This window comes from Setaria viridis, chromosome 9 (genome assembly GCF_005286985.2).
Source record: "Setaria viridis chromosome 9, Setaria_viridis_v4.0, whole genome shotgun sequence".
In the NCBI taxonomy this organism is placed as follows: domain Eukaryota; kingdom Viridiplantae; phylum Streptophyta; class Magnoliopsida; order Poales; family Poaceae; genus Setaria; species Setaria viridis.
In genome coordinates, this window is record NC_048271.2 from 51,124,339 (window position 1) to 51,150,847 (window position 26,509).

At 42.3% G+C, this 26,509-nt stretch overlaps 4 protein-coding genes, 1 long non-coding RNA gene and 1 other non-coding gene across 9 annotated transcripts; 5 read left to right on the top strand and 1 right to left on the bottom strand.

Annotated features, from left to right (window-relative positions):
* The first annotated feature begins 21 nt into the window (after positions 1-21).
* LOC117836461 (F-box/FBD/LRR-repeat protein At5g56420) lies at positions 22-2,408 on the top strand. Its single transcript, XM_072290555.1, has 5 exons — positions 22-247; positions 505-830; positions 959-1,394; positions 1,575-1,724; positions 1,873-2,408. The coding sequence occupies exons 1-5, from the start codon at positions 221-223 to the stop codon at positions 2,176-2,178; spliced, it is 1,245 nt and encodes a 414-aa protein (XP_072146656.1). The 5' UTR covers positions 22-220; the 3' UTR covers positions 2,179-2,408.
* Positions 2,378-11,873, bottom strand: LOC117836460 (DNA repair protein UVH3). Of its 2 annotated transcripts, XM_034715891.2 has the most exons (14): positions 11,261-11,873; positions 10,717-10,913; positions 10,504-10,633; positions 9,843-9,920; positions 9,681-9,734; positions 9,340-9,524; positions 7,536-9,192; positions 7,173-7,367; positions 6,972-7,057; positions 6,069-6,339; positions 5,829-5,965; positions 4,957-5,041; positions 4,013-4,513; positions 2,378-3,352 (listed from the first exon to the last, which is right to left on the bottom strand). In XM_034715891.2, exons 1-14 carry the CDS (start codon positions 11,597-11,599, stop codon positions 2,786-2,788), a joined length of 4,482 nt encoding a protein of 1,493 aa, XP_034571782.1. In that variant the 5' UTR covers positions 11,600-11,873; the 3' UTR covers positions 2,378-2,785. The 2 variants fall into 2 exon arrangements, with proteins under 2 accessions (XP_034571782.1, XP_034571784.1); XM_034715893.2 differs by lacking the exon at positions 11,261-11,873 and having other exon boundaries at positions 10,504-10,610; positions 10,717-10,752.
* Positions 11,874-12,469: 596 nt separating this feature from the next.
* Positions 12,470-16,034, top strand: LOC117836462 (uncharacterized). The gene is made up of 2 exons (XR_004636100.2): positions 12,470-12,681; positions 15,751-16,034. It is a non-coding gene; the product is annotated as an uncharacterized lncRNA (long non-coding RNA).
* Positions 16,035-19,676: 3,642 nt separating this feature from the next.
* LOC117839781 (uncharacterized) lies at positions 19,677-21,382 on the top strand. The gene is made up of 5 exons (XM_072290847.1): positions 19,677-20,169; positions 20,277-20,528; positions 20,647-20,716; positions 20,838-20,899; positions 20,996-21,382. The coding sequence occupies exons 1-5, from the start codon at positions 19,711-19,713 to the stop codon at positions 21,089-21,091; spliced, it is 939 nt and encodes a 312-aa protein (XP_072146948.1). The 5' UTR covers positions 19,677-19,710; the 3' UTR covers positions 21,092-21,382.
* A 1,506-nt stretch (positions 21,383-22,888) lies between these two features.
* LOC117841089 (uncharacterized) lies at positions 22,889-25,905 on the top strand. Of its 3 annotated transcripts, none has more exons than XM_034721662.2 (6): positions 22,889-23,106; positions 24,142-24,199; positions 24,283-24,355; positions 24,435-24,500; positions 25,300-25,360; positions 25,453-25,905. In XM_034721662.2, exons 1-5 carry the CDS (start codon positions 22,917-22,919, stop codon positions 25,348-25,350), a joined length of 438 nt encoding a protein of 145 aa, XP_034577553.1. In that variant the 5' UTR covers positions 22,889-22,916; the 3' UTR covers positions 25,351-25,360; positions 25,453-25,905. The 3 variants fall into 3 exon arrangements, with proteins under 3 accessions (XP_034577553.1, XP_034577551.1, XP_034577552.1); XM_034721660.2 differs by having other exon boundaries at positions 25,329-25,360; XM_034721661.2 differs by lacking the exon at positions 25,300-25,360 and having other exon boundaries at positions 22,892-23,106.
* A 213-nt stretch (positions 25,906-26,118) lies between these two features.
* On the top strand, positions 26,119-26,190 carry TRNAM-CAU (transfer RNA methionine (anticodon CAU)). Its single transcript has one exon. It is a non-coding gene; the product is annotated as a tRNA-Met (tRNA).
* Positions 26,191-26,509: the final 319 nt, after the last annotated feature.

Here is a 26,509-nt window from a genome sequence, read left to right on the forward strand (position 1 = left end):
TTTCTTTTGCAAAACGGAACATAGAATCAGGTTTGCCGCGTGCTTGTTAAGTTGCTTGATTGGAATCGAATCAGGCTTCTTTTTCTGTTTTGGTGGAGATTGTGGGAGATATAAAATTATAAATACGCTGCGAAGCCTGCGTATTTTCATCGCGAGTTGCATCAGGAGTTCAGAGGTGTACAAGGGGACCCTTCGCGAGGTCGCGAGCTTGGCGCTATTCATGGAGTCAAATAACGTTCAAATCCATGTAAGTTTTATTTTCTTTTATTCTCTCTTCTCCTTTGCGTGCTTCTCTTTTTCTTACTCTCATGTAATAGAAACTGCAATTTTATTAAAAAAAATTACCATGTGTTCTAGATAGGGGAAAAAACTATAGTTAGTCTCCAATTGCTTTCATCTAACATCATCTATCACCTTACTTGCTCCTTTTGCATCATCCTAGAAGTACATGTAGTTTCTTCTGCATTATCAGTTTTTATAACAGAAGTGCTGTTTGTTTTTAAGGTGGAGGATGAGGATAGGTTGAGCAAATTGCCTGATGACATATTACTTGACATCTTGGGAAAAGGAAACATGAATACATGCATCAGAGCTAGCTTCTTGTCAGCTCGATGGAGGCACCTTCCTTCCTTACTGTCTCATATCAGCTTGGATATCTCGGACTTTGTGATTTCTGATGACTCTTTTTTAAATCCTACAGTGGTTGATGAGGCCATGGCATGTATGACCAAAGTAGCAAGGATATCCCTGGCAGTGTCAGGGAGAAAACGTACCATGAAAGCAGTAAGCCTTCGTGTTGTCCTCACTAGCAATTATTTATGTGACATTTGGTAAAATAGTTTGCGAAGCTATTGACAATGGTGAAGTGGAGAGTGTGGAGCTTGCCCTACAAACTGTGAAGCTCAGTTTGGAGTGCCGTGAGATGGATGTGTTACAACATGGGAAGGACCTAATCTGTTTTTTTTAATGCCACCACCACTCTGTTTCGGCATCTATCAAGGCTCTTTCTGTACAATGCACGTTTTGATGAATTGCAAATGGATCGTCTACTAAATAGTTGCGAGCAATTGCAACATTTAGAGCTCGATAATTGTGATACTGGGGATGAACCTGTTCTGAAAACCAACATCCCAAACTCGAAGATCTCTTACCTAAAACTATGCTCCTGTTTGTTTGAGAAGGTTGAGTTCTTGTGTCTTCCAAAACTATCAGAGTTACATTATGAATTATCGTACTCTTTGAATACCCCCTTTTCTTTGGGCATTGTTCCATGCCTTGAGGAAGTGCGTCTTGTTTGCAAAATGGCAAGCTATCAATCTGGATATAATTTAAGTGAGCTTTTGCATGGTACAAAAGAAATACATGCTCTTACTTTGGATTTCGAAGGAGAGAAGGTAAAGGTTTACATACATGCTCTATCATATTTGTTTCTTTGCATGCTGCATTGATGCTTTGTTTAGTCATTTCATTTATCTAGAATAACGTGGAAGCATGGCCGTTGGTGCAATTATTATTTATTACTTTTGAAATGATGGCTAATGTAATCTGGATATGATTATTATTTATCTAATTAGGTGTGGATGCTGCCAGAAGGACAGAAGCTCCATAGTTTGTTCCAGAATTTAAGTAAGTTGTTTATACATGGCATTTATGCCAAATTTGGACTTTCATGGACCATAACAGTACTTGAAGCTGCACCATTTATCAAGACATTTGGTATCAAGGTAATAGCTACTTATCCTTGCTTTATTTAATTCATCTCACCGTCCTTTTGTTATGCACAACATGTACTTTTACATATTTGATTGGAGTTGTGTTCACTGTCAAACAAAGATGAAGGCTAACGACAAGTCATGCTCATTTTGAATTTAGGTGTGTGATCATGTCTGTACCGAGAAAAACAGGAGGCTGTATGCCAAAAGAATTAATCCTTGGCAGAAAAACAATAAGCTGAACAGCTCCAGGCATTTGAATTTAACAAGGCTTGAATTTGGAGGTTTCATGGCAGTGAAGAAACATTTGCAGTTTGTCAGAGCTGTCATGGACTACGCCTCCAGTTTAGAGACTATCCTTCTGGAAGATAAAGATCCCTGCGAATATTGTGATGAAGTCAATAGCAATCGCCCTATTCTTCGACAGGTTCCATCTTTCCAAAAAATAAACGCGAGCAAGAAATGACGCGGAATCAGCTTGGCGTTGGGGTTTCATGCTCCGTGCAAATAATTTTCAAGTGATGCATGTTGCAGTGCAGTGGCTTTTCAAAGCACTTGTTTCAAGATCTTTGATGTTAGTGGCAACTGAGCATCTTGTAAGGATATGTAAAAGTTAAATATAGCTGGAATTAGTAAAGATTCTTTTGTAGTCAAACTTGGATGCCTTTGTGAGAAGTCGTAGCTTGTGATAAATAATTTTGAGTCAAATACACCATAGCCCCTCAAACTATTCTCGCATAATCCTCATCTAGATCCATGAACTTTTAAAGTCATCCGGGTCATTCAATTTTTCAAGTGGTTCATTATAAGTTCACTTGAGGTCCAATCATGAAAATGGACTCACGTATGGAATGAACCACATAAAAAGTTAAATAACCCAGATCACCACTTTTAGAGTTCACGGACCCAGATGAGGATGTGGAAATAGTCTTACGACATCATCTGCAAAGTGATATACACAAAATCGGCGTGAGAAGTATGAGAACTGATCTACGAAATGTGAATCATAAGCCCTATAACGAAACAGAGGACGTAAGGGTTGTGCAAAGCGTCCTACACGCGCTGCAAACATGTCATGACTTTCTCCTACGCTTGGTAAGCGTTGGCATGGCGCTCAGACCACGGCTTGCATTACGTCTCTGCTCCGACGACGATGCACCTCGTGCCTCCATGCCTGCATTCTCGGTACACTCTCCCGCCGTCGACAGACTCGCACTCTTGCCACTGTCTGAAACCCCAATGATAAGGTCACTGGGATCACTAGTTCCTGGCTCCTCCATTTCTGCACCACATCGATCACCAGCTGGTTCTTGTTCGTCACCATCCTCCATACAGAAACCGCCTCCAGTGAAGAGGTAGTCTTTCGGCGCCGAATCCGCCTGATGGTCCTCACGTAACTCAAAGCCCTGTGAATCTCCACTGATATCTTCAGCTGTGCCAGTATCTGTATGCATCTGATTGCTGTTCAGTTCACTCGCATCCTGATGGACCGGATTAAATTCTGTGTCTTGTCCAACTATGTCTGTGTTTGCAGCAGCTTCACCTGGGTCATTTTCACTGTTTTGATGCACGGGGACATCATTGCCATCTGCTTCATCACCATCTTCCATGTAAGTCACTTGTTTCCGCTTCCTACTTGACTGCAGAAAAGGCACCAGAAAACAAATAACATAATGAGATATTTTGCAATGCATAGGCAACTTCCTCATGAGGAGAACAAAAGAAATGCGCCCATACACTAGATGCCATTCTAAAAAATGTACATGTTTGTGATTTCAAGCAGGGGTAAACATATTCACTAATAACCATACACTAGCTTAGCCATTTCTAGGTCAGACTAGATTTTCCAAAGTTAAGGTTTTTCATGCTATCAGCAATTGAGCAATCATATCAAATAAATTTAACATTGATCATGCACCCTGAACTGAATCATACAAAAATCTGGCAATACCCCCATAGAAATTGGTAGCACATAGTTACTCCCTTCGTCCCAAATTGTAGGTCGTTTTGGCATTTCTAGGTGCATAATTTTTGCTATGTACCTAGATATAGTCTATGTCTAGGTGCACAATAATATCTATGGACCTAGAAAAGCTAAAACGACCTACAATTTGAAACGGAGGGAGTATAACCTTAGTATGAACAATGAACCACCAGAAATCCAGAATTAATATCAGAAAATCATAAGACATTTCTGGTGCATAGTTCAGAAATCAGAATGTTGAGACTTCACTCAGCATCAGCAACGTGAGATAAGCACCATATAAAAGAAAAGGCAAAACAGAATTAGAGGAGCCTACCCTTCTTGGTGCAATTCCTTCTGATTTGTAATTGCCTGCATGTGTCTTATGCGAATCTTCATCTGAAGCTGAAGAAGAGTATTTCGTGTCAGAATCCACCTGACTTCCTGTTGCACCATGTCCAGCATTCTTCCTGCTTCGCCCTCTTCCTTTGGAACAACCAGGGGGCCTTCCTTTTTTGCTCTTGTTTGTGTTGTTACTTTCTTTAGTAAGCTCGACCACATCAGCAAAGCTATTAGGATCGCTGGTTTCCTTATCTTCTGGACTCTCCATATTCCTGATTTCAGAACTTCTCATTTTTCCTCTACCTCTACCATGGCTAGATGAGCTTGCATCTTTCTTCTTAGTAGTCTTACTAGCACTAGGATTATCCTGCTCTGTTTCATCTGTGTCAGGAAAGCTTTTACCTGTAATGCCCTTGATAGCTTTCTTAATTCTTTTGCTGCGAATCTTTGCAAATCTCTCGTTGAATGAATAGAATGCCTCCATGCGTAACTGAGTCTGCATACAAGTAAAAGCCATTTACATCAAAACGCAAGAATATTAATACTAAATACTTTGATGCATCAACTTCCATTTAAATCATTCCTAGATAAATGAAAACCAACACAGAAAACTAAATACTTGAAAAAGGAGGAGAATCATTTGATTCATTTCCAAATAACAAAACTGACATGGGAGTTGGCAAATGAACCCACAGACATTGTTGCAAAACATGGTCTGGACCACCGGTATGAGATCCAAAATTTACACAAAACTGAGCGAAATGCTGATATGTTTGCATAGTTGTTTTCTTGTAAAACATTGGTGTCAGCTTTATGACAAAATAACAAAAAAATCAAACTACAAAAGTATGCAAAACAAATCAACATTACACACAGCTTTCAATACAAAACAAGTAGCCTAGAATGAAGTACATAGTATTGAAAACTTGCCAGACGAACCTCGTGCTTATTATACTCTCTCAAAACAGGAAGAAGCAGTTCATCAGCTTTCTCCTTGCCCCACCCAAACCTTTCCCAACACAACCTGATGGAATAGAGAAATCCATAGCAGACTTATATATTTTTTTCAGTATGATTTTTTTCTTAAGAAAGAAACTATGCAGGTTCTCTTGTGGAAGAAGATAACAGTCATGAACCAATGTTAATACAGAAATACGAGAAAACAACACTTTATAGATCAACTTCAATTCCTTACTGCTCCTCAGTACAGTTTTTTTTTATTTCTTTGAACACAACTTTGGTTTACTTACATAAGCATTCACTTGGAGCCCTACAGATAAAATATATATAACCTTTCAAATTGTACGCAGTTTGATTCAATACCTGGAAATTCGATTAGACAAAAACCTTTTACCTCAAACATGTTTTAAAGAACAGCATGGTCAGAACTTAGAAGATCAGGTTGCCTAAGACTATAATAATACAACCCTATAATACAATTACTTCATTCAATTACACAGATCAACACCTTAGCATCATTATGCAATTACTTCATTCAATTGAGTACACATACAACCTCATATGTGCCACACAATCCAGGCCAATACTAACATTCCTACAGATGCAACCTACATTAGGTAGTGTCGTCCAAACTGGTAAATGGGTGATGATAGACTACACATGCAATATTAAATCAAAATTAGTGATAGTTTAAATATATCTAAACCAACAAAATTTCATTCAAAAAAATGGAAGAAATGAATTGATAGGCTCACACAGACCTAGAAGAAGCATAGCCCTGATGAATAGGATGTATCCTGCTTGCAATTATAATTGCTAACAAATTACCAAAAAAAAAGTTCTCAACTTACTTGCGAAGTAGGCCCAAATCTGGTCTTCCCCATGAAAAAGGCTCTGTCGAATTATCAACTTGTGGGGTAATATATGCACTTATGACTGACTCACTAGGAAAAGCTGCAGGGATATGCCAGTTCTTGCTCACGTTTCTCTGACAAATGAAGCAGTGAGAGAGAAAACAAGAGCAAAGCTTTCTTCTATGAGAATCAAGAAAAGCAGTGCACGATATGTTTCTTACAAGAAAACATACTTACATGCTTACTCATAAATATTTTCTTGATCCGTTCAGTCTCATTAGCAGATAAATCATCAGAACCTTGATCGCATTCAGGTTCCAGGCCTTTCCCCTTTCCATCTGAATAATTTCCACCAGGTTTCCTTTTCTTCGACTTACTACTTGTTTCCATATGCAGTTGACCAAATATCGAAGGATCTGGTGACTCAATCCATTCTTTAAATTTCTGCAGTCCATCTTCCTCAGGAAACGCATGTACAACTTCAATAGCATTCACAATGCCAATACCACTGCACACCAGTATATTAAATAATAAACAGAAGTGAATAGCCAACAAAAATGAATGGATTGCATTAAATGTTGCATCGCCGTTCCTGGTGTATTTTAGAATAATTTGTAAGTTTTTTGGGGTACAGACCAAGGATAAAGGGGGCTCAGCGGGAAGAGAATTGTACCATGGAAGAAGCACAAAGGTTAACCATGCTTATTTAGTGTTTAGACTAAAAAGATGTAGGCATCCCACGCTCATTTGTGATATAGAAGTTGCCATTTATAAAATGAGAAGACATTCCGCAAAGCACTATTTATATGGGATTCCTTAATTCAAGTGAAACTGAATATGCCTCATTTGCAGATGTTGAAAATTGAAAGGAAAATGGCATGATTTCAGTATTACTATTAAGTATTTCCAATCAAAAGGCATTCAAGCTGCAACCAAATGTGTAAAAGCCCTTGTTAGAAACAAAACCACATTCAATATCTAGAACACAAATTTGAGATACACTTGTTTGACAACCAATATAGAAAAATGAAACTTTGATGCAACAGGACACCACTACAAGTACTAAATGTTGTACATACGCATAATTGTTTCAAGATGTAACAAAATGTGGGAGAACTTTCTGATAGTGTTTCGTATTACCTAACTCCTTCAGTGTAGTCACTCCCAAGAAGCAGAGCCATTCGAATCAATTGTTGTCTTGTTAGCCCAAGCTCAGACTCAATGTCCTAAAAAAAAAAGTTTACAACACGAATAAAAGAAATCCAGCTAAAACATGCATACTTCACTTTTTGATAAGACAATGAATATATAACTAAAGCAGGATGTGGAAAGAGGATATACCTTCATAAAATATGTTTCCACATACTTCCTATCATCAAATATGTTCTTGTAAACATTCCTTGCTCCAAACAGAAAGACATCTGAATCATCAGTGACGACTCCATCAACGAGTTTACTCATTTCCATGTATGCACATTGAGCTTCAGCTTCCATTGGTGCAATAATATATGGCAGGCCAAACATTTGGAGCAACTCCTGCATCACGCAACTGTATCAGAGCGTAATTTTGTTGTCAAAAGAAAACTGGTCTAGTACTTCTTTTTCTACCAAACCAAATTGCTTCTGAGAGAAATTATCTCTATTTTCAATGGACATGAATTCAAATATAAACTTTGCGTCAAGAATCTTAAGATAGTATCAAACCTGGCATTCAGTAAACATCTCACTGCTTACAGACTCTGCATGACTTTCAAGCTTTCGTCTTTCATGGCCAAGATCTACCTGTTCTTGTCTAAGACGAGATAATTCCTCATCAAGATAAGTTGCTGATATGCCATGGTTGTCATCATTGTCACCAACTTGAGTATAATTTATCTCAGAAGTTGAAACCATCAGATCTCCCTCAGTATCATTTTCTTTTGGTTCAGTGGTGTCAGCTACTGGTTCATCAACCAAAAGATCCTTTTGGGGTGACTTCAAGGTTTCTCCAATGATGGCAACATCTTGGCTGCATTTTGTTTGATTAGGATTCATACTGTTTTGGTCCATATTTTTATCACGGTCATCTACATGCATTTCAGGAATTTCAGTTCTAGATATCATCACATTGTCGCAGTTAGCTTTTGAGCTGTCAGATGTTTTTTCTGCCAGATTACTAGTGGATGTCGAACAAAGCGGAAGGGGCTCCAGCAGATGAGCTCTGTGCATGTCAACGTGCCCATCATTATTCACCAGTTGAGGTTGGTTTTCATTTTTTTGTCTATAAATTCCAATTTGTCCAGTACCATGTATCATATCATTCTCATCAGAATTGATTTCTGTTCTTGATTTTTCATTTGTCTCTTTCACAAGTGCTGCTCCGGAATGTGAGCTAGTTTCAACAGGAGCTTCAGATATTTTAGAAACATCATCAGAGAATTGCAAAGGTCTATCTTCAACGGATGCTTGCATATCTTCAGTGCTCACATTCTCAGATGCCTGCTTGTCGAAATCCTCTAAACTCCTCCTTATTGCTTCTTGTAGAAGTGCTTCTTCTTCCAGATCCCCTTTCGGTACATTATATGTATTATGTTCACTACTGGAAGCAACTCCAGGTACAAGGCTGTCGCCTTCCTCCCATTCCACCTCATCATCGCTGCAATTCTCTGGCGCAGAATTATTACCCTTCTCATCAAGTTTGATGGGAAGTGTTTCTCCTTCAATTACACCTTCCTCCCAAATACACTCAGAACCTTCAGGTTCTTCCATATTTTTAGCCAAACAATCATTGTCAGCAAATAAATCAGATGCCGTTCCAGACGCTAAATGCAAAAATATATCATCATAGTTGTCCTTCACTTCAGTTTGATCATCCATGAAAGATATCTCCATTGTTTCCTTGTTTCCATAACAGGAGCTCTCAGAAATGTTATTCGATCCTCTTACTAGTGATGAGGTCTGATGGTTGTCTTCGGCAGTTTCTAAAAAATCTTCATCAAGACTAAGAGAACTCTGGAGCTTATTACTTTCAAAAAGATGCTCCGGAAAATCAGGAGGCTCTTCACTGACAGTTGATCCTTTGTGTACATTAGTATGTACCCTACTTTTGACCTGCTCATTCTCTTTGATAAAATCCAAGTTCCTTTGAATATCACGAGTCATACGAATTCCCATTGCTCTGACCCTACTTACTCTAATCCGTCCTCTCTCATCACGATACGTCTCAACATCAGGCCCAAAATTCCTCAAATGCTTGCTGGTAGAAGGCTCTGTTGCTCTCGAACTACTTGTGGGGTTAGATCTGAAGACAGCAGAATTTATTTCCCTTTTTGATTGAGCATTGTCAACAATCTGCTCCTTTTCACCTCTCTGGGTCAACATCCTGATCATATGAGAAAGTATAAAATCAGCTAATTGACATCAAGCTGGGAACATCACAATGGTATCTGCAGAATTTGGGAAAGCTTCAAATAGTCAACCCTCAAACCTAATGCACACAGCCACATATGCAAAGTAACACATCACTTACTGTTTATCGCCAGTGAATGATGTTGAGAAAATGAATTCTCTGTTAGCTTCTGATGCTATTTTCGATGTCTGGACACCTCCAACACCTTTACCTGCAGCACACTTCTGAACTTGATCTATCTCTCGACGGAAAGCAACTGTTTTGAGATAGGACTGTATTTGAAGCTCTGAAAATTTTGCAGGTTCCTGAAGGGAGTCACAGAAATTATAGGATCCGTTTATCCCAGTTTTTCATTACCAAAAATAGCAAAAAATTGTATAAAAAAGGGTGCAAGGACAGATAACAACCAAACAAAGAGTGTCACTATGTTGCTGGTATACTTACAAAAGTAAGTCTATTACCTTTTTTATTTTCTGGTACTTCTGCCTGTTTTCAGCCATCACTCTCTCCCTCATCTAAAGCAATAACAGAAAGCGAATAATCTTCTTTGTTACTTTGTAACCATATACAGTTGAAGGCAAAAAGGACAAACATAAGAACCGCTAGTCGGTTTTCATTTTTACCTGAACAAGAAGATCCAACTGCATTGATGGAGGAAGGGAAGCCAACACGGCTGGATCAATGTCGCCAGTGGTCATAGGCTGCAATTGCAGTAAAAATTACAGTATATTTTAAAACAACTAATTAATAAATCAACTCAACATACCATGAAATAAACATTAGCTCTTTTCTAAAAATAAAGAAGCAAGAAAAACAGAGAACTAGTCCATAAACTGTGGCAATAGGAGTACACAGTGAGATAAGGGCGATAGACCTCCAATTATCATGCTTTTCCTGTCAAGAAGAGGCTCTGACCGTAGTGGAGTTTGGTAGGGAAAAAACCATTCGTGAAGTAATACTTAATGTAAACTAGGGCTTAGGCTACCTTTGTAGAGAGGAGCTGTCTAAGAAATTTAGGGAACAGGCTAACCGACTAAGACTCACAGCCATCAATCAAATAAACCAGGAAAGTATTATGGCAGTAGGTACAGAAGAATATGGTTTCCATAGCACCGGAAATAAGCAAACACAAAGTTTCATGACACTACAAAAGAAGTGTGCAAAACAATAAATATCTTAGCAAGAATCAAACATAAAATTACACCAACAAAATGTGAGAGAAAAAAGTATGAAATTTCAACAACTTCATCGGAACTGTAAGTTCAATTGAGAAAATATACTTACGATGATCATCCCTTCATCATCATCATCATCCTCATCAATTTCAGCTCCTTCTTGCAATGGAACACTTGTAAAGTGTTTCCCTTCACCAGTGAAGCCTGTCTCTTCCTCTGCAGCAAGTGATGCAGCCAGCCTTAACACAAGCAATATAAATATCAACTCGCGGACCTTAACCAGAAATAAGAAACATGTAGAAATTTACAGGAAGATACATACATTTCATCCATTTTCTCCTGGTTGATTGATGCAATAGTTCCCTCACTGTTGTTGGTATCACCATTTTGGTTTTGATCTTGATTTTTATTTTCATTTTCTCCATCTCTGCTACTCCCAACTTGTTTGCCCTTGGCATCATGCTTAGCCCTGTCACTCCTAATTTGTTCTGCCAATTCTTCAAGCTTCCTCGATTTGAGCTGACAACCAAAGATGCAAATCATCAATATCTTAATCATGACTTGCTAAACAAACACATAGCGCTACTACAGTTGCTTTATCGCACCATCACTGGTAAACAAATGATGACTGAAACACTCTCAACAGTTACTTGATGATGGCTTATTCAGGAGTGGAGTAAAAGGATACACTGCCTTTTGCCCAGGACCTAAACATAGAATACATTGTGCAATTTATTATTATGTACCTAATATCGATAATTTTGCATTGAGTGATTTAGGATTGGCAGTATCCTCTCTAAACCAACCACCATCCGCATCGTGTAGAGAAAATGGGGAGTGCGGGGTAAAGGAGGGAAGAGACTCACATGGGAGAGCAAGAGCTTCTCGGCGGTCTTGCGGACCTTGGCCTGCGCGGCATCACGGTGCCTGCGGCGGGCGGCGAGGGTGCGGCGCTTGAGCGCCGGAGTGGCCCCGTCGAAGACGAAGACGGGGCGGACGCGGAGGAAGAGGAGCTTGCAGATGCGGCGGAGGAACCCGAGGAGGTGGGCGTCGCGGACCATCTCCCCGCTGTCATCCCGCATCGCCCGCATGAACTGCACCATCCAGATGCTCGCGTCCACCGCCACCCGCTTCCCCGCAAGGGTCTCCACCGACACGCGCCGCCCCACCGGAGCCAGCAGCTCCCACAGCCCGTGAACTCCCATCTCCTTCCCCTGAGCGCCGGTGAACGAGGTCTAGGTGGAGGGTACTCTCGGCGGTCGGCGACTCGACGAGGCGCGCGGCGGTGGCGCGACGCCGAGCAGGAGCGAAGGGGCCCGTCGCTCTCGGGCTACGACTCGCCGCGGCCGTCTCGCGGGTTTGGCCGGAAAAGGTCAAAGGCGGGCGGTTCCTCGTTAGTCCAGTTTGGACCGTCTGTATGGCCCATTTGACACAGGCGGAATCACGGGAAAGCTTCCGGAAGTTTTTTTCTTCCCCAACTTTCACTGTTTGATCCGTGCGCACAATATATCCGTTGGATGCATCTCCTCCCCAACCCTAACCAGCTACTGTTCACGAGCCACCCATCCCGCTGCCGCCGCCCCCAAGCTCACCGCCGGCCCGACGCTCGCGAGCCCCCGTGCTGGACCAGCTCCCCGACGGCATCGAGCGCCACCGCCGGCCCCGCGGGCGCAGCCTTGCTCGCGCGCCGGCCGCGTGTGCCACCGCGCCTTGACGCACCGGCCCGCGCGCTGCCAGCTCCGGGCGCTGCCGCTCCCCTAGGCTCGCCGGGCGCGTGGGCGGCTCTACCCGAGGGCCGAGGCTGAAGAAGAAACGGGAAAAAAAAAAGAGAAATGTTGATTCTTATTTCGAAAAATGCTGAACCCAGTTTATCCAAATGTTGACATAGCCAGTGAAAAATGTTGAATGTTGTATTTGCTTATAAAATGTTGATCTTTTTTCTTTAAAATGTTGAATCTAAATTGATCCAACTTTTGGAAAATGTTGAATTTGATTTGATGAAATGTTGGATCTGATTTACTAAAATGTTGATTTGAACTTTTAATTGGGTTTAATGGGCTTTATAGTTAGCTGCCTTGGAGCTCCCGCGGAAACACACGGCTCGGTGCGATCACGCAGTTGGGCCTTTGTGGCCCAAATGGGAAAAGACCATTTCGCTTCGGGGCACTTTTACGGACTTGCGGTGGAGGTCATCGGCCTCGCCAGCGAGCGGAGGCGGCGACGGTGGCTAGCGGCGGTGAGGTTGAAGAAGCCCGGACGGCCGGACGGGGCGCCGCACACAACGCCGGTGAGCTTCCTGCCTGCTGCCGCCCATCCGCACGCTCGCACCCTCCAGCTCCGGCCAGGCGAACCAGCTTCCTCCTGCTGACCGCGGCGCCGTGCCTGACTGCCTGGAGCCCTGCCGCGCCGGCCCGCTGCATCCCCGCCCACGCCGGCTCGCTGCGCCGCCACGCCGCGCCGCTGCGCCTGCAGCCCCGCCGCCTCGCCGTGACGGCCTCCATCCTCGGTCTGCGCCGGATCTGTGGTGGGTCGGGAAACCGGAGCTCGGAGAAGGCGGAAGCCTGGGAGGCGGCGGCGCCGAGGGGCTCCGACCCTAGCGGGAGAGGCAGGGGAACGGGAGGGAGAGGGTAGCGTGGAAAAAGATCGGATTTATCTCGTACCGCGGGGAGGGAGGCGCGTTTCGGCGCTAAATCGCTGTGGGGGAGGCTTCTGGCGGCGCGGTACCGCGCGGCGACCGCGGGCCGTTCGGCGGGATTTCTCGCGGTACACTGCCGCACCGCGCCGCCACCGCCGAAACAAACGGGACCATTACCAGGTTATCAGCAGCAGATACACCAACTTCGCCATTGACACCCATACTGTTTTGGGGTACTGGCATTGAAGCAGCAATTATTCTGCATTTTCTGGACACTAAATAGACAGCAGATAGTGATAATCCACCAAAGTATATAGTTCTCCTAAATTCCAGTTTGATAATTATAATCTCTCTCCTAGAGGTGGGAGTCCAGCCGTGCTGGCTGATCCACACGGAGACATTGCACATACTGAATTGGCACAAATAGCAACTAGCCAGCCGTAGGATTTCTCCTAAGTTTGCACAGTGTGTCATTGCTGAAAATTAAAGGAGGGTCTGCCTTAGGTATTGCGTAGACCTGATTGCTAATCTTAATGGGTTTGAATAAGTTGTTCCTGTGTACATTTGAAGTCTCTCTAGTAGTTTCCTTTTCTTTGTTTCTTTGTTTCTTTCTTTTTTTTGTTCAGCCGACTACACTATGTGCTGCTTCACGGACAAGTCTATAGATATGGTTTTACATCTTCTCTTTGTTATCTGCACCAAACCAGAGCTTGTTTATTTCCCTTCTTATTCTTAGGGGGTGTTTGGATACGAGGTGCTAAACTTTAGTAGGGTCACATCGGATGTTTGGATGCTAATTAGGAGGACTAAACACGAGCTAATTACAAAAGTAATTGCACAGATGGAGTCTAATTCGCGAGACGAATCTATTAAGGCTAATTAATCCATCATTAGCAAATGGTTACTGTAGCACCACATTGTCAAATCATGGACTAATTAGGCTTAATAGATTCATCTCGCAAATTAGACTCCATCTGTGCAATTAGTTTTGTAATTAGACTATGTTTAATACTCTTAATTATATCCAAACATCCGATGTGACAGGTGCTAAAGTTTAGTGGGGTGTATCCAAACGAACCCTTAGCTGTTGTCAGCTCTGAGCCTCTGATCCGAATGTTCTCTCAAGTCTCTAGTTTCAAGCTGGCTGCTTCGGTGTCAATTTTGCGTTGCTTAAATCATGTTGTGAACCTTTGTGGTCTGATCTATGGTCAGAGGTCCTATGTTTATCTCCCGAATCTTATAAAAAATAGAATTTTTTTCTTTGGAAACTTGAACAGGTAATTTTACATTTTGTTCAAGGATGCAGCCACATTCGCATTTCCCCCTGCAGGATAACAGAGATTTTCCCTTTACGTGATTGATCCCATCTCTGCCAAGGTTGGCTGATAGAGATTAGAAGTATGATTTTCTCTTTAATTATTGGAGGTAGAAAAAATCGTCCTGCTAGTTTGCTCTATAAAAGCTGCTCTTTCTTCTAGATTCTTTGCAACATTCATCTTTGAACTATGCATATATGATAGTCTAAGTTCACCAAAGTGTTTGTTGTTAGCTTAGATGAATTATTTATCATTGTGCTAATTAATTAGTTGACTTTGCACATTAGCACATATGTAGTGTCAGTGTTCCTATCATGGAACACCAGTTCCCGTATACAACTATGTTTTACAGTTTCTCAGGTGCATTCCCTCCATTTATGAGTCCTTTTTCAGTCAAGTTTATCTTTGAGAGACACTACTATGACAGAATATTATTTCTTGCATCGTTACATTGTAAACGTATTATTGAAATATGGTTGTCATGTATATGTTTTGACCTAAATTTGTTAATTTCTGAGTACTTTTTAGAACAATAGTGAAGTCATTTGGGTCCTAATAATTAGATTGATATACACCTTCAAATCATTCAATGTTATAGACTAAATTTCTTTCAATCCAAGCATCTTGCCTCTATGCACAAGACCAGTAATGTCAACTATTATTCATTTCAATCCAAAGTGGAACAATACACCAGCTGTATGGTTGCATTGATATGCATGTAATAAGATTTAGTAAGTTTTGATGATACATTTTATCTATTTTGATGTTAGGTAGCTGGCATAAGGCTCACTAGATTTTCCTCGATCAACAGTAGTCATTAGTTCAAGCAAAAATTTAGAGCTCGTTCTTCTTCGGAAACTGTGTTAATGAAACTACGAATAGTGTGTTGATAATTGGTTTGATATGTTGTAAAACGGAAATGGCATGCTACCTTGCGCTTGTGTTCTTTTTATTAAGGCCAAAATATATTTCCTTCTAAAATCTTCTGCAAATGCTTATGGTGCCTGGTTGGTGTAAGCTAAAACAGCCATTATACAAAATCAGAATTCAGAAAATAGACGAAGAGTCTTCATATTGTTTGGAATGGCAAATGGCGTAAGGGGCCGGGGTGAGTGGCTGAGATATATGATGATGGTAGTGGCTTAAAAATTCCAAAATGGTTAATTGTTAATTTTCTCATGAGTGTACTTGATACAAACCAATTCAAGCGGCTTTTTTGATAAACTGGTTTGCCACCTCTCTCCAATAGCCACTACCGAGTTTTCATGCATTACTGCCTGCTGCCATTTGTTGTGGGCTTTAACCGTTTAAGTTTTCATTATTTCATACGTACTGTATTAGGGCCTTGGCGCCTTGCTGGCATCTCAAGATAACAACACTATTTTTCCTTTCACGAAAATGGCAGGAGCTCGGCCGTTCAATTAAGAAGGAATAGAGGTTTATGGTTATATGATACAAATGGCGGATCTAGTTTTCTGATTCGTTCTCTCCGCCGGGTGTAAGTGATGTATGTGCGTTTTCTACAGTATTGTGGTCATGAAACACATCACTTCAGGTTATGTTTAAGCAGGGAAAATGCAGAAATATTTGACTGTACCTGCCAGTAGTAGGGTCAAATATTCGCATGTTCATAATTTTGCTTCATGCGCCTGTTTCTTATCATTGTGAATCTACAGAGCAATTTTTTTCTGTTCATTTCACATCGCTTATTTCCTGCGCTAGTCCTCTTTAGTTTGGTGCTCTGACATTCTAACAATTAGTCGAGGACCCAGATGTCGCCATACTACGGTCAAGATTGATTGGTGTTTTTATTCAGGCTGTAAATCGTGAACTTTTTGAAAATGACCAGGTTTACTTAGATTTCATTCAAATATGCATGCCCTCCACATGCATGTTATAAAACCAGTCAAACTCAAGCGATGGTTTAGTTTTCTTAAAAAAGATTCCAACAATGGCCGGATCAAACGCTATGATATTCGCATCATCCAATAGTTATATGAGCATGGAACACACTGATTAGCTGGACAGCTACTGAGCAACCTGCATTATTTGCAAACCTCCCTATTTGGGTAGAGAATCATATCCAAGAGAGGTATCTATCAACCAATCATTCGCATTAACATTGTTTCTAATTATCCATCTAGTTTTTCGAGCAGTTGCTGCTGTCGTACGAAATCTTTGTTTCTTTAGATCAATCACTCGACCTCTGCAAACATCCACTAATTAATCGTGCACCACTAACTCACACGTACGCTTGTGTTAATATATGCAGCGGCATAAGTTAATTGATCATTAGCTCATCTTGTGGACGTGTCGATCCGGTGGAAGCAGCCAGGCAGAGATGACGCCAGTATAATGTCTGGGAGGTCGGATGTCAAAATTAATTATGTTCGTCAGTTGTGATGCGGATACGTTAGCTGTCATTGGAGATTTTCAGTTCGTCTTCTTTTTTATTCGAAGAACCGTATGCTTGTTTTGTCGGTTTGTGTTGCACGCAGCAGCGTTGTTGCAGGAACAAAATATGCACATGTAGTTTTGTCGTAACGTGGATCTTTCTTGATCGTTTATGATACCCTAATCGTTGTTTTTGGGATGCATAGGGTCACTTTTACGAGTACATGAAGCTTGTCGAATTGTCACTTGAAAACTTCAAAAAGAATTCTCACTTGAACATGAAAACGGCTGCTGGGTTGAGAGAGAGACCTGACATTCTTTTTTTAAAATAAAATAGGAGTGCTCCTGATTCATTTAGAGAACGTTTAGGTTACATAGAGTCCGATATCACATAAATTGATTTAACTCGCTCAACAATAACATAAAGATACAAAGTACTTTAACCCAATTCTGAGTTACCACATGCTCGTTGCCGCAACTAGACTTCTTCCTGGATTAGCGGGAAAACCTGTTGTGGTCTCAAGCTTTTTTCTTCAAAAACACACCGATTCCGTTCCTTCCAGATGTTTCATGCTGTAAAAATGAGCAATGCAGCAATAGACTTTCGTTGCTTCGTTCTGAAAGTTGCCAGCGATTTCCACCACCATTCTTCAACACACATCCTCAATATTCGGCACCTTAATCATTCCTTCGATACAATTACTCACCAGCATCCAGACTTCCTTTGCAAAACAGCATTGAAAGTGGAGGTGTATTGCCGTTTCAAGTTCTTGATCACAAAGAGAGCATGTAAGGTTGCATTGCCAATTCCTCGCCGCCATTTTGTCAGCTGTTAGGATCTTGCTTTGCTTGGTACCAACAACCACACAAAAAATTGCCAAATTGCGTTGCTATCAAATGTGTTGTATGTTCCCTGGCACCGCGCAAGATACGCAGACTTGGAAGTAAGACCTGACATTCCCAAAGCCATGTAGCTCCTGATGACTAATGTGCAGAATCAAAGATGTAGCTCTCGACACCAAAGCCAATGCAAGCTACCACCAGCAATGTGAGACGCCTTCTTCTCCTCTGGGGCACGTGTTATGCATTCACACGGCATGTCAGCAGTAGGACTAATAACAGGATTATATATATCTGAACTCGTACACTAACCACGACACAAGTACACACAGATGGCATTCTCTGCTGGTAGCAGCTAGCTAATCTGTCGTCTGAAAACCGGATCGGTCACTGGAAGCAGCTGTGGCTTCTGTTGGCGTACCCTCGCACCCGGGAAACCAAAAGTGTCGGCGCCTAGAACTAGAACTGATGAACATACGAGATATTTTCACCAACTGGCGTTCATGTTACACATATCCTTTCGGTTCCTTTTTTTAGTTTCTGTGGACCACGGTTATCCTGCATTCCTAACGAAAAAAGGGCCCTTATACCAACGCCCTACGCTTCCCTGCATGCCCTACCCTTACAAGTAACAAGCTACAGCCTACAGAGAATGAAGATTCAGCTGCGCGCACGGAACTACTGTCTCTCTGCATTGTTCAGCAACGCACAAGGCGACAAAGGAGAGATGGATAATGCTTATGCTGGAAGTGGACCAGATATGTGGCTTCGAATTTTTCTCTGTATTTTTTTCTTTGCGTCTGGTTGTTGAACGTGGTTATAACGTGTCTGTAATTTGAGAGAAACCCGTGCCGACTTGCCTATCCTCCCTCAACAGACTACTTAATCAACAAGGGATTGCAGAGGTATGTGTCCCTTGCTAATTGGCGAGACGTACTGAAAAAATTGTGGCAAAAAATATCCCCGACTTAAACTACTGAAAAATGGCGCCGCAGTACGGGTTTGCTGAACGAGCAAAGGTATGGGAGTACAAGTACTGCGGGAATAAATAAACGCAAATGTAATCAGTTTTGAACTTGACAGCTGAATTTTAATTTTAAGGAGGAGAGCACTGTCTCGACTTCTTCTCTTCTTCTTCTTCTTCTTTTGTAGCAGTTCAGATGAAGTAGGCACTTGTTCAAGTCTCAAGTTCAGACGAGTGCAGTGAGAGGACAACTTACAGTGCGTAATGCATGTCCGTCCGTTCCTCAAGACAGTGAATGCGTGACACAAAGCTAGCTATGGGCACTTGCCGGAAAGAGAACAGACAATGCGCGTTCGTGATATGGTTTGAACAAGGGGAACAGAGAACAAACACACGCACGAATGGAAATAAACTATCAGATGTTTACCTAATAATCACGGACAACGATGCCAAGAGACTCCAAATTGGCCCAAAAAACTAGTTAAAACACATAAAAATATGCGTTAGTTGTGAAGTCCCTATGCGGGAGGTAAAGATCAGAATCAATGATATGAAGCAGCAAATTATCTCTCCTCCCTGTGAAATTATAATGGCAAAGAACTCCTCCCCACGATCTCGCCAACTCCTTCGCGACCATCTCCTTCTTTATTCCCAACTACAGTCCTACCATCCAAGTCTCCCATTTTTTCGCCCAAGTTCATCATCCAATCCAAATCACTCTTTTAAGACTACCACTGCGCATTTCTCCAGAGCTCACCTAATCATACCTGCTATTTCAATCATTCATGTAATCATCTGGGCTATCAGGCTCACTCATTGCACCAGTTTCCAATTGCCCCATGGCCAAAAAAAAAATCCTGTTTTTTTATCTGAATTTTGCGTCTCATTTTTTCTATTCCGTGGTTACGCGATTTTCAGCGGTCTCATCGAGCTGTTCGCTAGCATCTCCAACTGGAAATGCCTTCCCCGGAATGATTCGGATTAAACAATCCGCCAGTCTGATGTTGGAGCCAATGGTCAGACTTGTACGCGGGAACATTCCCTAAACTGAACTGAAAACTATAAGCTGTGCCAGTGCTATTTGCTACTATAAATTCGGACACGCGCATCACCATCTGCCAGTAGCTAGCTTGGCCATCAACTACCGTCTACCGAGGAGAGAAAACGATGGAGTCCTCCGAGGCGAGCTGGCACTCCTTCGACCCGTCAGTCGCCGTGGAGGACTCCGAGGCGATGGCCCAGCTGCTCGGGGTCCAGTACTTCGGCAACGAGCACAAGCAGCCGGCGCCGACGACGGCCATGTACTGGCCTGGTTGCCAAGAAGCCGACCAGTACTACGGCTCGGCGGCGCCGTACTACATGCACCAGCCCAGCACGGGTGCAGGCTGCTACGACGGCCATGCTGGTTACTACGGCAGCGGCACGGTCACGATGACCGGCGACTTCTTCGTGCCGGACGAGCAGGTGGCGGACCCGAGCTTCATGCTTGATCTGAACCTCGACTTCGAGGACCAGGACGGCGGCGATGTGCCGGCGGCGTGCAAGAGGAAGCTGCTGCAGGATCACAAGGACGAGAGCGCCACGTGCACCGTCCCAAATAAGAAACCGCGCTCCACGGCAATGCCGGTAAGTAGTGTCAGGAACTCGTGATCAAATTAATGGGTATCATCAGTGTATCATCAGTGATCAGAACTGGATGCCTGACGATGTCCGTCGTCTGATCACTGATGCAGGTGCAGAAGAAGGGCAAGAACGCGCAGTCCAAGAAGGCGCAGAAGAAGGGCGCGTGCAGCCGAGGCAACCAGGAGGAGAGCAACGGCGACGGCAACGTGCAGTGCTCGGGCAACTACCTGTCCGACGACGACTCGCTGGAGATGACGGCGTGCAGCAACGTGAGCTCGGCGTCCAGGAAGTCGTCGTCGGGAGGTGGGAAGGCGAGGGCCGGACGTGGGGCGGCCACCGATCCGCAAAGCCTCTATGCCAGGGTAATAACAAGAAGCTGCCTCAACGACCAGATGGCCTCGCATACAGTTTCAGCTAGCACTTGCCTGCTACTGAATTCTGAACCTGAATTCTGAAGTTTTTGTGCCTCTGGTGATGCAGAAAAGGAGAGAGCGGATCAATGAGCGGCTAAAGATACTGCAGAATCTCATTCCCAATGGAACCAAGGCAAGTTACTGAAATTCCAATCACCTAACGCGGGGGGAAAAATTTATCACATGAAAATCAAGAGCAATCTCTAGCAAAACGGATCCGTCGTGCTGATGAATGCATTGGCGTCGTTTTTCAGGTAGACATCAGCACGATGCTCGAAGAAGCAGTTCAATACGTCAAGTTCTTGCAGCTCCAGATCAAGGTTGGTCCTCGAAAAATCCTGGTCCGAATTCCTGTTGTTGTGCGCTGAAACTTCCGTATGCTAAAGAGTATTCGAAATCTTCTTCGTTATGTGCAGCTGTTGAGCTCGGACGATATGTGGATGTTCGCGCCGATCGCGTACAACGGGGTCAACGTCGGCCTCGATCTCAAGATCTCGCCGCCGCAACAATGATCGGCTCCGAAGACGACGGGCGCCCGATGTCCGCTGGCCGCGCGCATTGATTCTTTACCGTTCGTTTTTGTTTCTTCCTTGAATTCATCTGAAATATTCATCGCTGAAGGACGGGCAGTTGTAACGAACGATTTTTTAGAGCTGAACTTTGTATTGGCAGTTCAGCACATACAAAAAGAATGAGGCTTAATTCGTAACCTGACACGAGTTCGAATGTCGGAACGTGTAATTCAAACGCTGTTGATTAACCAGAACTGCAAAAGGATTTATAAAAAGTTCAGTGCAGCGATCGATGTTTTTGTGTGGACATCTGAATTCTGAATTTCTAATAGCTTGACGAGAAGGACTTAAATACATGTAGGCCTACAGGAATTTATATATTCTTTTTTCATATACAAGAATTTAATGTTCTCTTACATGGCACAAGGAATATTTATCATGAATGATAACCGCATCATACTTCCTAAGAAAAAAAACAAAAATTAGTAAATTGCACCACTTTGATACAAGTCGTAAAACATACAAATGGATACATTATTTTGTCAAACGTGTATATGTACCGTCATTGAGCGTATTTTGCCATGGTGACAGGCTACATGACTGTAACTTAGGCCATCAGTATTAATTTTGAAGAGATGGAGCAAAAGGTTATGGTATAATCCATAATAATTAACAATTCTCACCAAAATTTCTACATTTTTACTTACATTTTTACATGTGTATATGGTATAGTGAGTTTGCGGTCAACAAGATTGGGCTCCGACTGGAGATCAGCTAGCATGCTCTGACATAGCATTTCCATGATATTCCCTGTGAAGCAATGACTAAATTCGGAAAATGTTTTCTAGGAAGCTATAGAAACACAGCATCATGCCAGTACACGCTATCAATTTTTTTTATAGTGCTCAGATATCTCCCATTGTTGATTGATCTAAAATCTACTTTTGTTGCCCTCTGTGTTCTCAAAATTAACAATTGTGATCTAAGTTATAGTCACAACTCACGTAGCCTACCATCGTGGCAAAATGCTCTCGACAGTGTACAAGTGCATGTATATGCACATGGTTAACAAGTTTATATTACAGAACAGTGCATGGTAAAATCTGCATCCATACATAACATTGCAACTGCCTATTTAATTACAGAACAGTAGGGATCATTTAGTAGCTTGAAACGAATAAAACATGTATGGAGAGTGAATAAATGATGGAGTAGAAAAGTTACGCATGGTGATAGTAATGTCGGACGCTCAGCAGCGTTGTTGCATGCTGACCATACGCTACTCTTAGCCAACAAGAGTATTTTCTAGACCAAACCATATGAGAAACATAATCCTTATAAAATAGGTTACCTTGTATGGTGTATGGTATAATATGGCTGCACCTATTTTTGTAACTAGCAACTTGTTGGTTAAATAAAAACTATAGAAATGTACTCCCTCCGTTCCAAATTATAGGTCGTTTTGGCTTTTATAGATACATAGATATTATTATGCATCTAGACATAGGGTATATCTAAGTGCATAACAAAGTTTATGAATCTAATAAAGTCAAAACGACCTATAATTTGGGACGGAGGGAGTAATAAGTATTTGAATACAAGAAACAAGTTAATCAAAATTTCCTTGATTTTTTAGCTAAAGTGTAGAGATTCATTGAGTGTAACAAAAATATGAAGCTAGAATAAAAAAATACCACAAGTTTTAAAAATATAACTACTCCATGGCAACGCATGAGCATCTTGTGTTAAATCAAGATATTTTAGGAATTCAACCAAAGTGCCAAACGCATGTCACGACCTCACGGCGTCCCGAAACCCCAATCAGATGAATGTAGCACTCCGTATAGTTGAACGGTGTCCCTGGCACAAGACCGAATCGTTCTTACCGTCCTCTTCTTCGCCGTCGCCGGCACTGCCGAAATCTCCACCGACTCCTCGTTTCCTTTCTTGCGGCGACGGCTGGGTGAGCGCCGCCGTCCTTCGCCAGGCCTTCGCTGGCGACGAGCATCCACCAAGTATGACCGACTCTTCTCTTTCCTTCCTGCTGTGCGAAACCGAGCACCCCAAAGGCCCAAACCCTCAACCGCTCTCTCTTCCTCTCCTCCGCCGATTCGTGCTCGTCCAGCTGTGGTGGGTAGTGATAGACGGCCGGCAACGAGGTGGGTCCTCCTCCGGGTCCCCCTCCCTCTCTCGAAGGCATTGGTGGTGGCTGGGTTAGGGTTAGGTTTCGGGTTCGGGGTTGTCGAGGGAGGGCCCCATGGCCAGCGGTGGCGGATCGAGGGTGGCGAAGCGACGCGAGGCGGCAGACTACAACCGGCAGGAAGGGCCGACGGCGGGGGCGAGCGGCTTCCTCAGCCAGTGGCGGGGTGGAGGGCGGCGCCATTGCCAGCGGCCGGGGCAGTCCGGGTTCATGGAATGTGGACTGTGCATGCCGTCGCCCCAAATCTTGCATGTGCAGGCGTTAGTAAAGTCCATAAATTTGTTCATTCAAGCCCTATGTCATGCTCAGCATATCTTAGATACAAGTTTTGGTAGCAAAATATAAACCTTGCTGATTCACATTATGCCGCAGATTAGATTACATGTATCTATGCAAAACATTCTTTAGATAACCAAACTGACATTACATGTGTTGGTTGTTATAGTCTCCGTGTTCATGTTGTCAAATCTGCCATCATGAATATTATTTCGTGAAAATAGCATAAGTAATCCATAGGCGGGAAGATAGTCATATTCTTGCCTACTCTAAATCGTTAGGAAGGAGTGGTAACTCACAAGACACAATGTGATACACGCTTGCAATGGCATTTGTATATTAGATAGTTATACAACAATATGGAGAAGGGGTGGAGCTTCATTATGGCCAACAGTGGTCATGCCCCCCCCCCCCCCCCCCCCCCCCTGAAACTTTCCTTTACAAAACAGTAGTTTTCACTAGAGATTAACTAACAAAAGCATCAATTTCACTATGTACCCGCCTCTGATATGGAGGACAGTTGTCTACTTTGATTGAGAACTGGATTGTCTAATAGTTTATTACTAATTTGCAGGAAACACATCAAGTTGTTTGGTGATAATGGACCCAAAGCATTCAGCTGAAGTGTCCAAGTACAGTCTCTTGACTATCCTTTAGCACTAAATGAATCATAGTTTCAGTTCATTATATTATATAACATAAAAGCCATCTGCAGGCATTTGGACAAGCAAAATCAAGCACTAATGGGCACATACCGAGCAATGTCCCATGAGCTGCATAAACTTCAGGTTAGCTTCTTATAGTATGATATATTTTACTGTGGGGATAATATTTTGTATATACTGATCTTGTTAACACTTGCTACAGGTAGAAGAAGAAACAATCATGCGTAAGTTGTATGAACTGATGTCTGCAGAAGGGCTTCTTCCAAAGGTACATTCTTTGCCTATCTATGGATCATATGGAAGAGCACAGTGCTGGTCCAGTGTTCACACTATTGGAGCTGTTGGGCCTAACATCATTTTTCCATTGAGCCAATTGTGTTTTTTTATTTTTTATTTTTAATTTAGTGTGCTCAGCAAACTCTTGAAATTTCACTAAGAACTGGGACATATAGTGCATATAGATATGGTAGAAGAATGAAGGACGTGAAGATAAGAGGAAGTGACCTGCCACGTTGCTAAGAGTGTTAGACCTGTCAGTCCTTATTGATTTCCCTATCTTGATCCTTTTCTTTAAATGTTGAACAAATGGCTAGCTGAATGGTTCTGGTTGTGACAGATTGTCTAGGACCAAAAGGAGATGTTGACAGAAGTAACATGGATTAATATGATTAAGTTTTTTCAGTTTGCATCTTCTACTGTTCAAGTAATCTAGCACCCATGTCTGAGACCAAATGATGATCTCACAGAAGTAACCTGTCTTTACTGTTCAATCAATTTAGCATCCATATTTAAGAGCAAAAGGAGATGCTGTGACAGAAGTGAGATGTTTCCATGAAAGAAACTGCTGAACCTAAGGATTGAGTTAAACTAGCACATTTTGAGAAGTTATTTACACTTAATTGAAAATAATGATGTTTACCGAACTCTAAGCCAGTCCACAGCAGTGCTGCCACTTGACTAAGTAATAGCAGAACTCTAAGCCTGTCCACAGCAGTGCTGACACTTGAATAAGCGCAGAATTGATAAAATTATACCTACTCCCACCACTTTTATCTCTGTACCTGCAGGAAAGAACTCTAATTGATGTTTTGTGTAGATCAAGTTGCTTCTCATGTTGATGCTGCTTATGTACTTCACTACCTCAGCCTTTTGTCTACTGCACTTTGGGTGTAATGATCAAAGGGCCATGCCTCACTCCAGTTTTCGAATAATTGATGCAGCGCAAGAAAGAAAAGCAACAGGAGGAAAAGGATGTGGAATCAACCCTGGAGAACAAAGAATGGGAACCATAAAGCTCATTAACTCACATATGATCCAACATGGATACCGGATCAGCTGAAGAGCTAGGTGTCTGTTAGACTGTTATCTTCTTTCTCCATGGCAGTACTCTTCCATCACAGCTCAGACGACCACTGCATTTAAATTTGCAGTATGATGGATTAGCAATAGAGAATTTCAGCTCCAGATGTTTCACAATTGAATCTTTGAACCTGAATATTGGTGTATAGATGAACTGAACCATCCCTTCTACTATGATGTTTGAAATATAGATATAGATTAGCAGTAGTATGGACTTTACCCTTTGTTCCCCCTTCTCATAGAGCTATTTGTTCCCAGGGACCGTGAGTGCACGGGCATGCACAAAGTTTGTATATTTATATTTTTTGGCTGAAGTTTGATCTGTTTCGTTCAATACAATTTCAACGTACAACCACGTGATAGAGTTTTAAGCACTATTTGTGCGTCTTTTGTCGACTGCCCCGGAGATAGTATGGCCTGCGCTGCAGACTGGGTGAGCGGTGACGCTGAACGAGACATTTTCAAGAGTGGTCAGATTGGGATTACTTACAGAATAATAAATTTTGTTAATCCGTTAGAGCACAGCAATCAGAGTGGCGCAGCGGAAGCGTGGTGGGCCCATAACCCACAGGTCCCAGGATCGAAACCTGGCTCTGATATAGTTTCAGTGGGCTTCCCCTCTACCTTTTTTTCCCCCATACTTCAATTTATTCAGGTGGTTTGTCCAGATGCACTTTTGTTTCGGAAAATGTTAGGAAATACTGTAATTGGCGACTATCAAGTCCTTCAAATTTTGGGTAAAAGATAAAGTGATAAACACACACACACAATGTGCCTTTTATTAATTCTGAGTCCTCACCTTTTCTTTGAACTGGAAATTTTGAGCCTACCTTTCATTAGTCATCAGTTCTTAAAGTCTACTCAAAACTAAGCAAAGAGTATTTTTATCAGTCTAAGTATCTGTACCCTAATAAAAGG